This window comes from Onychostoma macrolepis, chromosome 09 (assembly GCF_012432095.1).
Source record: "Onychostoma macrolepis isolate SWU-2019 chromosome 09, ASM1243209v1, whole genome shotgun sequence".
NCBI lineage: Eukaryota > Metazoa > Chordata > Actinopteri > Cypriniformes > Cyprinidae > Onychostoma > Onychostoma macrolepis.
The window spans coordinates 7,419,661-7,436,431 of NC_081163.1; the positions used below are offsets into that span (position 1 = coordinate 7,419,661).

The 16,771-nt window shown below is 34.0% G+C and overlaps 1 protein-coding gene across 1 annotated transcript in view; it reads right to left on the minus strand.

Moving 5' to 3' along the window:
- Positions 1 to 12,600, minus strand: part of itga4 (integrin alpha 4) — a 31,736-nt gene extending 19,136 nt beyond the window's left edge. The window contains exons 1-12 of the mRNA XM_058787584.1: positions 12,123 to 12,600; positions 11,242 to 11,354; positions 9,352 to 9,449; positions 8,347 to 8,476; positions 8,147 to 8,214; positions 7,938 to 8,067; positions 5,924 to 6,009; positions 5,317 to 5,379; positions 5,095 to 5,232; positions 3,968 to 4,076; positions 1,979 to 2,073; positions 1,002 to 1,092 (exon numbers count right to left, since the gene is read on the minus strand). Coding sequence (XP_058643567.1) covers positions 1,002 to 1,092; positions 1,979 to 2,073; positions 3,968 to 4,076; positions 5,095 to 5,232; positions 5,317 to 5,379; positions 5,924 to 6,009; positions 7,938 to 8,067; positions 8,147 to 8,214; positions 8,347 to 8,476; positions 9,352 to 9,449; positions 11,242 to 11,354; positions 12,123 to 12,472 — 1,471 coding nt within the window. The 5' untranslated portion in view covers positions 12,473 to 12,600. The remainder of the gene's footprint in view (positions 1 to 1,001; positions 1,093 to 1,978; positions 2,074 to 3,967; positions 4,077 to 5,094; positions 5,233 to 5,316; positions 5,380 to 5,923; positions 6,010 to 7,937; positions 8,068 to 8,146; positions 8,215 to 8,346; positions 8,477 to 9,351; positions 9,450 to 11,241; positions 11,355 to 12,122) is intronic.
- Positions 12,601 to 16,771: the final 4,171 nt, after the last annotated feature.

The following is a 16,771-nucleotide window of genomic DNA, read 5'->3' on the forward strand; positions in this document are numbered from 1 at the left end:
TGGAAACAGAGTCTGAGAACAAGAAGTGTTTTGTGTCTCTTTTTGATTTGTGATACATATTCAGGAAGTACATCACAGCTGACACCCACAGCATAATTGATCAAAAAAATGCTGATCTGAAAACATGTTGCACCATGTCATTTCCTCTAAAGAGGTATTATAATATGGCCATGCACACACACTAGCTTGCTGCTCTTAATTTGTGCATGCACAGTTTGGTTATTTACGGAAAGAGAAACCACATTTGACTAGTGAATTCACTCCCAAAATGTCAAGGAGTGATGATCACATTTATATTAAATACAAGTAGTGTGCACAGAACTAAACAACTACATGTCGAGGCAGTAGCAGTAACACCACTCTCTTAGACACTAATACTTTGTCTGAGGTCTAATTTGCGATATATCCTGTCAAAAACAGCTAATACCAAACAGGTACACTACCCTTCAAAAGATTGGGGAAAGTAATGTTTTTAAAGAAGTCTCTTACACTCACCAAGACTGCATTTATTTGATCAAAAATACAGTAAAAACAGTAATATTGTGAAATACTATTACAGTTTAAAATAACTGTTTTCTCTTTTAATATATTTTAAAATGTAATTTATTCCTACGATGCAAAGCTGAGTTTTCAGCAGCCATTACTTCTGTCTTTAGTGTCACAGGATCCTTCAGAAATCAGTCAAATATACCCAATGTTAAAAACGTTTCATATTTCGATATACAGTGATGTTTAATATTTTTGTGGAAACTATGATACTTTTTTCAGGATTCTTTCAGGAATAAAAGTTTCAAAAGAACACCATTTATTTGAAATAAATCTTCTGAAACATTATAAATGTCTGTTCTATCAATTAAAAAACATTCACAGCCTACTTTCTGAATAAAAGGATTATTTCTTTACAAATACTATTGACCCCAAACTTTTGAACGTAGTGTAGGTTGAACATGCTTCCTGTTCACATATGCTATTCATGTTTTAAAAAGCGGTAAAAGCATTACCTGGGTAATTGTTGCTATCAATATCAACTCCTCCAGACACTGACTGGCCAAACATCCTGAAGTTGTTGCCCAACAAAGAGCCTGTTATTCTCTGCATTGAAAAAAGCACAAAGACAGCATTCAGAAGATATTCAGATACAGAATTTGACATATTAAATGCCAATGGAGTTGTACTGTACTCCAAGAGACATGCAAATGATCTTATTTATGGACTTTCTTACATCTATTTCAAGAGATCACATGTTAATATAATACTTAAACGGGAGGTAGGTAAACTGATTTGGCAATCCATAACAGAGAGCTACATAACTATAAAATAATAACTATAAAAGGGAAAGATTGCTCAAACGAGCAATGTAAACATTATTTTTGGCAAATTTAAATGCCCATGTTCTCTGGAATACTTGATTTTGAATGGTCAGTGACAGTTTATTTTGCAATAATGACCAGATGAATGCATATTACAGCTTAATTGTTTCACTTTGCAGACACTTTCACTGAGTGACTTACATTCAAGGTCTACATTTGATTAGTTTGTGTTACATGGGAATCAAACCCATGACCTTTGACATTGCTTGCGTCATGGTCTACAATTTCTGGAAAACCACAGTACTGTTACAAGGCCACAAGAGCTGCTGCTGATCACTACAAACATCCTGTATGTAATCATTTTGGCCTGAAGTTAATATAATTAGATGAAGTTCTTCCTAAACATTAATTTTTATAACTGGATTCTCATGATTTGGATTTGCCCTGATCGCTGCTTGAAACTATACATGGAGAGAGAGAGGGAATTCAGGAAATTACTGCAATTAGACCAAATGCTTAGTACTCCAGTGTGGAAGAGAGAAGAAAGACTCAAAACAATAGAGCAGTTTGCACAGGATGGGGAGGACTGCTCAGGTTTGACCTTTCCCGCCTCCGTTTCATTCTTCCCTGCCCATAATATCAGCATAAACAGCAGCTGGGGAACATACTTGAGAGAAACTCCGTGCAATACCACTTGTCCTCCCATTGTAGATATATATAGCACCACGCAGATCGTCCTCCTGAGGGGCTCCGATGGCCACATCTGAAACACAAGCATTGCGTTAGCTTTGTTCCAAAACCTAGTGTTCAGTCTAATTAGACAACATTTTAAGAGTGCTGCAAAATGTAGGAAGCAGAGATAAGCAACCTTCAACGGTATAGCATTCAAACGATTTTTAAAATGTTTTTAAAAAAAGTCTCACCAAGGCTGCATTTATTGGATAGAAAATATAGCAAAAACAGCAATACTGAAAAATATTATTACAATTTTTTTTTTAAAGACTGTTTTGTATTTTATTATAATTTGTATGTATTCCTGTGATGACAAAGCTCAATTTTCAACAGCCATTACTCCGGTCTTCAGTGTCACATGATCTTTTAAAAAACATCATAATATGCTGATTTGGAATTTAAGAATTATTATAAATGTTGCAAAGTTATTATAAATGTTGTGGAATAACGTATAACATTTGTTTCAGGATTCTTTGATGAATAGAAAGTAAAAACAAACAAACAAACAAACAAAAATGCACATATTTGAAATCTTCTGAATGTCTTTACTGTCACTTTTTAATCAATTTAATGCATCCTTGCTTAATACAAATATTAATTTCTTTAAAAACAAATTACTACTCCCAAACTTTGAAATGGTACTGTACATTATTTTGGTCAAATTCTATTATTTTCTTATTTTGGTCAAATGGTCAAATTCTAACATAGCATTGCATGTATTATACAATATACATATGTGACCCTGGACCACAAAACCAGTCATAAGGCTACATTTTTTGAAATTGAGATTTTTACATCATCTGAATATATAAGCTTTCCATTGATGTATAGTTTGTTTGGGTAGGACGGTATTTGGCTGAGATATAACTATTTGAAAAAGCTAAATATTGAGAAAATTGCCTTTAATAAAGTTGTCCAAATTAAGTTCTTAGCAATGCATATTACTAATCAAAAATTAAGTTTTGATATATTTACGGTAGGAAATCTTCATGGAACATGATCTTTACTTAATATCCTAATGATTTTTGGCATAAAAGAAAAATCAATAATTTTGACCCATACAATGTATTTTTGGCTATTGATTCAAATATACCCATGCTACTTACGACTGGTTTTGTGGTCCAGGGTCACAAATGATATATATTATTCATAAAAAGGCATTCCCATAAAGCAACGCAAGCTCACTGAAAGAATTAATTTCAGAGAAATCATTACAAATATATATAAAATGCATGCAATACTAACAAGAACTGATAGACTGTTATGCCCAATGCTTTGTGTGCTAGATATTTTTAGGTTTATTAGAATATCACATTGTTAGGATGTTTTCTCAGAAGATAGCTGTCTATGTAGGTAATAGGCAGCTCACTAGAAAATTCAAGTCATGAAAACATTATTTATATAATAATTTTGGTCTGAAAACTAATTATTTATGCTGACATACCGGCACTAGTCAGTAACAATGTGATACTGTGACGATAAGGTTTAAGTTTAAGTATGTGTGAGCAAGCGTGTTTCACTCTTTTAACAGCTGTTTTACTGTGGTCCATTATAGTAGATGTGTGATTGCTCTTTCTAACCATGCTCTGTCTGAAAACCACACCCTACCGAGAATCATTAAGATCATCTCCAAATCTGATTCAGAAATTAACAAATATCTAGCCATGAAACCACTCTGTCTTTCTATGACAGAAGACAGGCTTTAAAATATAAAGAAGATACAAAACGAGGAAGTGAAACATTGTGGTTTACCATCAAACCTAGCCTGAGGGAAAGAAACAACAGCAAAGCATGATACAAAATTTTATTACACTTGGCTAGTCAAATAAAGCAATTCAGCGTGAGAAACGTACAGAAAAAATGAAGTGGTTTATAAAGGATCCATACTCCATATTGATGTGTCAGTCAGACATACAGAACTGTACCTGGATATCCATCATCGTCAATATCACCGAGGTTCATGATGGTTTCTCCAAAACGTGCTGCGTAAGAGTCACTCCCAACTAACTCAAAGTCTGCCTCTTTCAATTTAGCCTGAGAAAAAGACACAGTGATACTGAGGATATTTTCAAGAGAAGCATGATGTTAATTGTTAGAAGCAGATACACAATTGACCACAGTTGACCAGAAAATGTGCAAACTATTGTCTGAGGTTTCATAAAAAAACACAGTAAATGGTGATAGTCCAGCAGTCACATGTGAAGTGTTAAAAGCATGGTGCTTGTTGGAGTAGGTGGTTAATTTTTGACTTTATGGGAAACAGAAACCTGTTCTCTTGATATGGCCTTGGTGGTCACGATCAAAGCCAGAATACATACTTCTACACTGAACAAACACACAGTAAGATAAGACAGCTCTTAATATGTACAGTAGATGTATTTTCATCAAATGCATTACAATGGAACTTATACCATTCTAAAATTACCAATATAGTTAGGAATAAATGGGTGAACTGCATCAAACACATCAAGAACACATACTGGTCATATTCCACCCCAAAAGCGTTATGGTTTAAAAAAAAAAAAAGCACATTTTCTCATCATCCCTTCACATAATTTTTAGAGATGCAAATTTTCAAAATTTATATAAATTAACAAAAATGTTATTTAGAAAAATAATTAAATTATAAAATAATATATTATAAAATACTATACAGTGAAATAAATATAAAATATATTAAAATTATATATTTATTTATCATAAAATAAATTATTATTTAAAAATAAAATAGAATTTAGAAATAAATCATTTAAAAATCAAAACTGAAACGTATGTTTACATCTTAGCAGTATTTGATGTAATGTCTTTAATTTATGCTGATTTATATATAAAACAATAAAATAATATTGATTTATTTATTATTTTTAATTTTATTTTTTATGTATGCTTACGTTTAGGTCCATTAAAATAACTTAAAAAATTATTTTATGTGTGTATGTGTATTTCTTTTGGTGGTCCTAAAAATAAACAATTTATTTTTAGGGTAAACTATTTTTTGTGAGATTAACCCATAGGTATGCATCAAAACATTATTAAAATGTCACTGACTCACCTCTCCCTGGTTTATGTAGACATGAACACGTCCCTCCTCCCTGACTGAGCTGAACATAGGAGCCCCAACCAGCAGATCGGACAGTCCGTCTGCATTCAGGTCAACAGCACATACACTAGCTCCATAATAAGAGCCGAGCTGTAAACAGGAGCAAACATCACTATTGTGTTCATTCAGCAGCAACATGCCCTAGGAACACTTAAAATTCTTGAAATTTCTTACCTTCTTGCCTTTGGTTTTGGCAACGATTTTCAAAGTGTTGCCCTCAATCCTGAATATGTAGGCCTGGAGTAAAAGAAAACACATGAATATGGCAAATGGGAACTATAACACACAGCAGCCTAACAATGGATTGTATATGCTGGTGAATTAAATACATTTCTGTATAGTTTCAACACAAATATGAATGGTAGCTCCCTGATAATTTTTTTTCCAGTCTCTGTTTCTTTGGTAAAATCATCAGACACTATACAGTTACTCACAAAACTCATAAACACTGCAAACTCAGCACATCTGCAAATAAAAACCTACTTCCTCTTCCGCACAGATGGAAGAAGAGTTCAGTTTAACTGTTTTACCGTTTGCAACTGCCTACAGAGTATAGATGTCAAGAGGGTCTCAAATCCAAATCCATTTATACACAACTACTGATATGCAGTATAGTGTATTCAGAAGATTGCTATTAAGCTACAGAAACCTACAGGCTGTGTCAAACCATCTAACTAACCACACTAGAGAACTGTGACATTAAACTACTTCAAAATTGGGTCTGTTCTAATAATCAGATGATGGTGGTGGTGGTGGTGGTGGTGGTGGTGTTAACCCTTACTTTACCAGTCTGTTCATGCTGGGGAGCACCACCCACTATCTCAGTGCTTTGAGGATCTAGAAAGTGTCCAGCACTAACAGCATAACCTGATGGGAAGAAAACCATACATTGTGGTGAAATATCCCAAATGCCCATTCAAAGTGCACAAAAGCACTGTAAAAAAAAAAAAAAGGAAGTAAAAAGCAATTATTTAAAGTCCAGATCTTCCTAATCTACGGAGTTATTATGGTTAACTAAACCATGAAATAAAATAAACATTAACTGAAATAAAACAATATAAAAAAATTTATTGAATATAAAAATATTTATTTTATTTCAGCTAATTGCAAAGTCAACATTTCTTATTTTCAAGGGTAACACTTTACAATAAGGTGTCATTTGTTAACATTAGTTAATGTATTAACTAACATAAACAAACAATGAACAATTCACTTATTACATTTATTTATTAATCTTTGTTAATGTTAGTTCACAGTGCATTATCTAATGTAAACAAACACAACTTGTGATTTTAATAATGCATTAGTAAATGCTGAAATTAACATTAACTAAGATTAATGAATGCTGTAGAAGTATTGTTCAATCTTAGTATATGTTAACTAATGCAGTTAACTAATGAACCTTATTGTAAAGTGTTACCTTTTCATGTAATTTAACTTGATATACTAAAAAAAAACTATATAGACATTTTTTTTAAATAATATAAATGACAAAAAACACAAGAAATTACTAAAACTTTACATTTAAAATGAAAATGGAAAATATAAAATTAAAAGTAATTCAAAATATTAATAAAAATTGACTGATACTAATCAGTGATACTAAAATAACAATGCTAAACTAACCCTTGCAAGTAACTTTTGTAGCTTGATTCAGTGATATTAAATCAATAAAAACTATGTAGACTTTACAATGCTTGTGATAACTGGAAAATCATTTTTAAAAGTCATATTATAGAGAGCCTTCACAAGCAATTTCTTGCTGATGAAATACAAATACAATTTTATATTCACTATAGCTATTTATTTATTTATTTTTTATTTGATTAATCTGCATGACTTTTCAGGCTTGGAAATTAAATTTCCCTGTATGTCTTCCATAACAGCAGGAACCCTTTAGTAGATGTGTCTGTAGGGCATGAAGATATTAAGATATTAAATATAAACATTAACGTTGTTACATTATTATTATCAGTTACTGATAAAAAGTGGTACAAAAATCAATTTAATTTGACTGACTATATACTTTACTGGTAAGAGAGGAACCCTAGAAATCACATGTACAAAATGCAATATCCATGACTAAAATGAGACATTGCTGAAATGTTTGTTTAGAAAGTATAAATAGGTTGCCATGATATCAAAACAAAGTGACACGTTAGCCATATATTGCAGCAGATGCTCATAGATTATGCAATGGTTTCCTGTTTAAATAGAAAAAAGTTATGCCGTATAACAGCAAAAGTCTGTATCCTGCTGCACATCTTAAGAAGCCAATGATCACTGGATTGTGTTCATCTTTTTACATGCTTAATAGTAAACATTTTAGCAGAATTAGACCACTGTATCTCTAAATCCCAAAAGGAAAAGCACTTACTTCCTACCAACATAACCTTATACACAAATCATAAAAAAACAGACCATACAGTATTTTTGTTCCAAAATCTATAGAGTTGGCTTGTTGTATATCACCTACATAGGCAGCTGTATTTTAAGGAAGCTTCTTAGCTATCATGGAACCTCACGAATGGCCGATTTGGAATATTCTACACAGGCAGAAATTCACATACACATGCCAGCCATTATGGATGTAATGATCTTGTTGCAATGCATTCTGGAATGGCCTTCTCCGTGAAAAATACATGCTGCCTTAGAATTTGAATTAAATGAGGTATCTTAGCAGGCAGCACAATAAATCTGCCTACAGTTTTTTGCATCTACCTTATAATCTTGCCTATATGCTTACTTGGATTTGTTACAAAGAATACATCAACATTATCAATTTCAGAACTCACCTAAATAGCTGCCATAGAGAACTTCACTGTCATCATCCACATAAGCAGCTGAAATGTTGCTTGTGGTGTTGTAGACAAGAACGGATCCGGTCCAGTACGAGGTACCAGGAGCTCCCATGACCATCAGGTCCTACAAACACAATACATTGTTACCAAATTGATTGAATTCAATGTCAGCTCAATCAAAATGCCATTTAAGTTCCTTATACCTCTGTAAATAAATTTGATATTCCTGCTTGACATGACCCATAACCGTCACCAAACTTCCTTTGATGATCTAAGGACAGAAAAACATCACTGGTGCTCATTTGACACTAAGGAACAATTAGCAGTAGTTTGCATTAGGTTACACTTGGCTTGAACCTGTGAATCACAACCTAACCAATACAGCAGTAATGGAAATCTGTACCTTTATAGCAGGGGATAATATGACTGGCATGTTTCAAATCTGGGCTGAATCTGAAGCAAACACCATGCGGCAGCTTGTTCTGATTGTCTCTACTAGAGTAGTAGATATTCTTCCACCGATGTCCACATGCCTAAAATGTAAACCAGAATAGAGTGAACCAAACAACTATTTACTTGTCATACCCATCATCATACATATTCCACACAAAACTATCATGAAACAATTTAGTTTTTTATTAACATTTCTGACTTAGAAGTAAACAGGAGATTTTTCATTTAAAATGAATAATCATATAGTGCATTTACTCACAAGGTAACACCATAAAAAAATGTAACCATCAGTTAAAAGCTTAGAATAATTAAGGTTTTTTTAAGCATTTTTTAAAGAATGTGTGCTTACCAAAAGCTGCATTTATTTGATCAAAATACAATAAAACAGCAATACTGTTTTTGCTGCTTAATATTATTGTGGAAACCATGACATTTTTCAGCATTTCATTTGAAGTGTTACTTCAAATGAATGAGCGGCATTTATTTGAAATAGAAATCTTTTGTAACATAATAAATGTCTTTACTGTCACTTTTGATCAACTGAATGTGTGTAAAATAATGTGTATTACTTGGAATACGAATGTGTCGTATTATTTTCTCTTTTTTTTCATTTTACACCAAACATTTGAATGGTGGCATGTCAGGGTTTCCAAAAAAAAAAAAAAAAAACATTAAGCAGCAACTGTTTTCAACATTTAAAATATTAAGGAATGTTTCTTGAGCACCATATCAGCATATTAGACTAATTTCTGAAGGATCCTGTGACACTGAAGTTTGGAGTTATGGCTGCTAAAAATTCAGCTTTGTCATCACAGGAATAAATGACATTTCAAAATGAAATAAAATAGAAAACAGTTATTCTAAATTGCATTAATATTTCACATTATTACTGTATTTTTGATCAAATAAATGCATCCTTGTTGAATGAAGTGCATGCTTTGACAAAAAGACATACCAAAACATGGCCTTTTGAGGGCTGCCGGGACAGACTGACACCGAGCCACTGGTTATCATTCTCTGCCAAACAGTGTTTTCCACAGTGCCGTACACCTCCTGAAATCATGCAGTCAAATTAATACACTTAATATGCATAAATTAATACACAATCAATCAAGAGCCCAGACCGCTTACTTTGGGAAACTGTGCAAAATGTTAGAGACATGCAGTGCAAATGTTTTTCATCTCAAGCAAATTCACACCTGTAGCTCACAAGCTCAATTCTGAAATGACACAGGATGAGGAGCATGTGGTGAAACTTGAAACAAGGCTACAAATATCTCTTAAAGCAGCATGTTGTGATGTAAAAAGAAAGTGCTTTGAGACAATGTGTCAAGTGTTCTGGTAGAAAAACTGGGGTTTTCTGAGCATCATGAACCATGTCCATTCCACACAATATTAAATCTTCTTGTAAGTCTATTAACAGCAACTAGATCGTGACATTTTAGAAGAAAATTAGTGTATTTTTGCTCATGCAAAACTACATAGTGTGGTCTTGTAGATGGTTTCCAGGGTATTGCATGTGGTTGCTAAGGTATTTTGAGTGGTTTTAGCCTGTAGTTGCATACTGGCCCAAGTGAAAAGGTCGCTAAGAACCAAATCTGGTCCCTCAATGAAAGTCTATTATAGCTTTTCTCTGCCATTTTATTTTTGCAAGGGGAAACCCGTGTAAGTCTGATTGCTTAGAAAAGTAACAGCACGCAACTCCTCAAAAACCCATCTATAGCGCGTGAATCGCAGTTAATTACATGCTAAAGTTACAGTAGATACTATGGATTTGGTCAAACCTCTAATCCTAAGTACGAGCAATAATAATAGTGATACCTCTCTTTGCAAATGCCACTAATAATGAAACCTTTTCAGAATCTCGAAACGAACGTTTGTGCACTCCAGCATGGCTTTTGGTGGAAATTATTTGTTTAATGCCATTTCCCTTGACTAAACAGAGACATTTTATTTGCCAGCTATATATATCCTGTAGCTTGACCTACAAAGAAGACTATCCCCCATCCCTTGTTTCGGGCTGGGAGTATAAGCATCCTCTTCCTGACAGGAGGAAACCCTCCACAGTCTGGCTGACCTTGCATGGGGATTCATTCACAGTCAGGGGTCTAGAAAGCACACACAAGTTCAATCAGAGCGCTTTCAGAAAGTGTGAAGTCTAAACGGTACAACGTGGTCAAATGGAATAGCTTGACTGTTTAGAGTTGGTCTACAGCAAACAGAAGGACATAAAAGAGGGAGAAATCCAAAGGAACTGTGGGATAACTTTTATAAATAACATAACAAGCTCTGCTAGATTATGTAAAGTGTTTAACATGTCATTAAAGTACATAATAAAATGTCATTAACTGATTTATATTATATTGGTATATTGTCTGAGTCTACTATTGATTATACTTTTTTCATATTTTAAATATATGTCCGGTCTTTGGTTTTGTTATTTTCTTATGACAGCATGACTGGAGCTGACATGGACAAAACCTGATGATCATGTTCTCCGTCATGATCTGAGAGCAATTTTAAATTGAAGAAAAAACATCTGATTATATAGCAAGATCCTAAAACTTTTTCTTTTTTCTTTTTTCAGGTTTAAATGGGATTTCAAAGTATTAGTGAGCTTTTGGACCCCACATGAACTACTGATCTCTTAAGCGTTGTATAATAGTTTACTGATGAAATTTGTTGTTATACACCAAAACAAACGTATAGCCAAATAACCACATATTACATAACTTTTAAGAGTAAACTTTTTAAAAATTAACCTCTTACACAACTCTACCTTTCAGATCATAGATAAAACAACAAGAAAAGCTGAATTTCTGAAGGTAAGGGAGGGAAGACCTACCAACAGGGAGCTGCTCACATTGGGAGCTCCACACACTGCAGTTGTAGATGGCTCCAGGATTTTTGGTATGAGGATAAAAGCTGGAATCAGCCACAGGCGCTCCAACTATCAGCCTTAACAATAAACATGACATTAAACAAGTGTGTTTTGCCACTTTTGAAACAAACATCAAGATTTTAGAATGAATGATTCATGATAAAACGGTCCAGCACTGTGACGAATGAATTTAAGTACACTCTCTGAATTAATAAGATGTCATTAAAGCAGCAAGCATAAAATGCAGTTTAAAATGGTTTTAGATGGAGAAAAGCATGTCACACTGCAGGACATGTTTTGCAACCATAAATCCAGGGTCTGAAATTAATCAGGGCTGGGGCAAAAGAAACTCTCACAGATATGCTCATGTGAAATATGCTCATATGAGCAAGTTCTTCTGCAACATTTGATGCATTTCACAATATCCCACTAGGCCTATCTCAGACTTTGAATAAAAAGCTAATAATAAAGTAATCACATCAATAATCAATAAATGTGAAAAACCACTCCCAGCAACTCTAAAGCTTGAAACAGTGATTATTACATCTAAATATACTGTGTTAGTAGTAGACTTAACAGCTGGACGAATGTATACATTGTCTGCTGACAGAAAGTTTGATTGTAAAGTTGAAAGCCATATTTATTCACAAGTGAGAATATATTTTATTTAATTGACTCAACTTCACATTAAATGCGGGTTAGAAATACAAACAAATGCACTCAAAATGTAGAAAATGCTCCTGAAAATCAGTCAGAGAGGGCACATATTAATTTAAATCTCAAACTTGCTCATTTATCCTTGGATTAAAACATTAAAACTTCTCAAGCATGTTTAATGCACTTACCACGAGTCCTCTGCATGCTGATGAAGCAGAACCGAGAATCCGAATAATGATCCATTGGGTCCCTGAAAAACTAAAGGATGCTCCACATCCAGATTGTAGCAGTCACACCGAATCAACAGGTACCACAGGATCCCAACTACAGAAATCCACTTCAGCGAATCTCTGGGGAGTAGTGATGAATTCATCTCGTCAACAGTCATAGCACCACACAGAACACAAAAGAAAGCCAATGCTGCCTTAAAACAAAAGTGCAAAGAGTTCGAATAAACTTTTGGTAAAGATATCAGGAAGTTGTCATTGTAGTTGTGAGCTCGCGATGTGCGCTCGCCTGTTGCGCTCTGGCATCTCATCTGCTCGAGAGCGCCTTGCGTTTCATGACGTCACAGCGCTCTGAGTCAAGCGAAGCCTTTGAAGTGAGTGCGGGCGCGCCGCAGGGGCGGGAATGCGCGGAGCGCGCCGGACAACGGACGCTTCTCACACGCTCTAACTGTCTCCAGACTCCAGACACTGGAAACAGAGGAAATGATGAAGAACGCGATGTGTTAACCGTCACATGTCCTGCTTGACGCCCCAAACCACATTGAATATCTCAAAAGTAACGCTTTTTCCAAATTTTGTGAGAACTGATATACGATCTAACTTGACCAGATTACTTGGATTTTTAATTTTACTTATTTCAATGCTATAATTCATTTTAGTGTCCCCGGCACCACCGGTGGGCCCCAATGGCCCCAATTGTTCTCTATCACATATTTTAGTAATCATGACAAATATCATTTGAAAGCTTAAAACCTTCAGAATTCACCCTATGAAAACCATTTTAAAATCGGACATTGCGTTACTATGGAAATGGTACTTTTAAATATTTTAACGAGTCAAGTGTCATATTACAAAATGTATTAAGGTCTTTTAGAATCAAAATTAGAATCAACATTTTTCGGAAAGGTCTGAGTCTCAAGATTCCATATTTGGTGGTTATTTTTTGATAGACCTAATCAGGCCCGGATTAACACAGTGTAGTGCCCTAGGGTGACCACATTTGAAGTGACCCCCATTACAAGGTAATATTTGACACCTTAAAGTAATTTACAGGGGCATTTTTTTGTAATGCCATTTTTTCTCCTTAATTTTATTAAAGGTAGACAAATGTCATTGTCAAATTAAAAAATTTATATTTTTCCAAAATTTCTAATAAAAAAAAAAAAAAAATAGAATAAGAACAGGTAGAATAAGAAGAATAAGTTACTAATCAAAAGAAATCATATAGCAAAATTCGTTTCCACTACAACGGTGCCACAGAAGAACACAAAAGTGGCATGTAGGTAAATTTACAGACATTTACAGAGGCTCAGAGGTGGCATGGATGTTTTAAATTCATAACAATGTTGTGAGATTAATGTTTTAAATATAAAATTTTGAATATAGAACTATTGTTTGATTGAAATGATTTAAATAACTGAAAGGACACTTAAACTGCCAGCAGGTGGCGTTAAGTCACTGATTTTTTTACTGAATCATTCATTCAACTGATTCGTTTGAACAGCTGATTCATTCAGGAAGGAAGCAAGTGACTGTCTTTATGAATGGGTAATTGAATCACTGACTCACTAGATTCTTTTAAAAACGCAGGTTCATTCATAAATGAAACACCGCTGTGTTTGAATGGAGATGCACAGCGGCTCGGCTGTGACTGTTTGAAACTATGTTCCTTGACTAAATAGAGCAAAATCAGGCAATATTGTTAAAAGTCATACAATGTACATCACTTTATATAACTTATTGTTTATTGAGCTGTTGTATTAATTTAATATCACATTTACAAACTCCTTTAATAATCTTTAAAAGCTGTTACTCACTTCAGTTCATCGCAATCTCACAAAACTCCATTATAATCAATGAAGCGCTCTACACTGCACAACTAATCTCTTATTTACACCATCTACACTTTGTTATAACGAGAGGATTTGTGAGCTTGCATAACTCAGCAATGAACAAAAGTATTTTGAGCAGTGAGTGGATTCTGATTAACATTGCATTCAAGGAATCATTTCTGCGATACATTACTCACTGCTGCACAAACACGCAAGTAGAAAGCTTTGAAGCTCCACTCAGCGCAAACACAAATAGCCTATGCTGATCGGGTTAGTCGCACAGGTGCTCCTAAATATTTTTTGATAGTCGCACACACTGCAGTAGCTACTTTTCAGTCGCACTGTATAGCCCTGGCTATGTGTCCTGATATTTTTTCTCTTTTTTTTTTTTTTTTAAATTTACGTTTCGCACAACCGCCAAATCGATGCTGCCTATCCATATGAGAATAAATATGCTCGACTCTGACTGGGGCAAATACACTGTGACCTGACCCAGTCGCAATTCTTTATATGCCTGCATATATTTGATATTCTCTCTGTATATTCTATCATTAACTGTTCATTTTCTATGCATCTGTATCTCTTCCAGCAAAATAATACATACAAAACATGAAAAAAATATTTTAAAGGTCTTGTCATTATCGTAATCACTTGGTGCCCCCCTATTGGCTGGTGCCTCGGGGCACTCGCCCAATCCCGTCTATGGATAATCCGGCCCTGGACCTAATATTGATGAGAAATTTTGACATTTGTGACAAAAATGCATCGAAAAAAATCAATGGAGTTTCGGTGGCTGATTGTGGTGTGATGCCTAAATAAAATCTTACAGGATCCTTTTTTTTTTTCTTTTTTTTATCAACTTCAAATTTGGAACATAACCTGTTTAGACATACTGTAAGGCTTTCATTTTATAGAAATTTTGGATTCAAAAATATTTTGTTTATAGGCTAAAATGAAAAATAAAATTGTACAGTGCATTTTCTTTACCGTGAATTTAAACTTCTATAACTTTTTGATACTGTAATATTTTGAAATGATTCCACTTCTGCAGTAATCTGCAGATTGTCTTCTTAAAGTAGAGTCCAACCTTAGACAAGAGTCTGTATTCCAAAGTGTTCATGAATTATAACAACGTAAATCTGGATTTAAGCACGTTCAAAAGTGGTGGGTGACACGAGGGGTTAATCTAATTCAAAAATAAAACAAATAAAATATAATAATAATGTAGGTAATTATATTTTATATTTGGAATTACACTGCATAGATGAATAATAGGCTATTAAACAATTTGATTTTATTAACAAAATAATCTCTCTCTCTCTCTCTCTCTCTCTCTCTATATATATATATATTATTATTTTTTATTTTTTTTAACAATGCTTAATAGCAATCACCTTTTTGAAAATGACATGATTTATTGTGGTAAAACGCGGAACAAGTCTTAAAATCTCTCTGTTGGGGTTTTATTAGGTCAGTAGAGAATATTAAATGAAAGAGTGAAATTTTTTTTTTTATTATTTTGATATACAGGATATTTTTCAAAACAACGAGAAAGTCCATTTTAACCAAACTTGTAAGTTAGCGCTAAAAATACTTTCAGAAAGATTTTTTTGACTTTACACAAAGTGCTTACATTTGTTCATACATAAACTTTAGATTTACAGGTAATGGAAGCAATTATAGAGGAATGCAATGGGTTTTATGGACAGCTGGTAATGTCTTGCAGCACAAACAATGTACACAAATCCTTTTTCACTTTCATGAGAGCCTTATGACCATGACAAAGCAGATTATTACGCACACACACGGCCTTATTAAATGTGTGAGTCTCAGGATGCCTCAGACACAATTCCCCTCTGAGTGATAATAGCGAGCGCACATGTGCTGTGGATAAGGAGCACAGTGTGAGTCCTGGGACATCATCAAGTCTCTCAGACACTCTTCAAGCACATTTGTGTGTCACTTTTTTTGCTCTGAGACTCACAGTTTGTGTGTGCATTTCTTTCAGTACCTATCAATAGTTACAGCCGCTCTCTCCTTCCTCCATAGGGAAGAATCCACAGAGACTCTTTAATAAGTGTGAAAGAGAGTCTTGTCTCTCTCACTCTGTTTTTAAGAATGAGCGGCAATGAATGACCAGCCAGCTGCATCACTCACTTGGTTATTCTGGATTTTGTATTTCACTTCTTGAGTGTTTTTATTTTTTCTTTTACGTTCAAATATTTGGTTGGCCATCAACAGAGAATGATGCTTTTTCCATGCTTTATTTGTTTTAAAATACAGTAAAAACAGTAATATTGTAAATAATTTTACGATAAAAAAAAACTGCTTTCTATTTGAATATATTTTAAAATGTAACTTATTTCTGTGATAGAAAGCTAAATGTTCAGCATCATTACTCCAGTCTTCAGTGTCACATGATCCTTAAGAAGTCATTCTAATATGCTGATTTGGTGTCCAATTAACATTTCTTATTATCTGTTGAAAACAGTTTTGCTGCTTAATATTTTTGTGGAAATCGTGACACTTTTTCTTCAGGTTTCTTGGATGAGAGTTTGATATTGCAACACTGACTGTTTGTTTGACCAATAGTATAGGAGTATCTGGGAAACCTGTGTGAAAATAATCAAAAATGTTTTTTTTAATTTACAGTAGAGGTGCCGAAATTAGACGCTGCACCTTTAACTTTACCGAGAGTCGAATGCTTTAGAAAAAAATACATCTGTTCTGTCCAAGAGAGCACCCCTGATATTTTCACCCTTCCTGGTGGAGTTTATG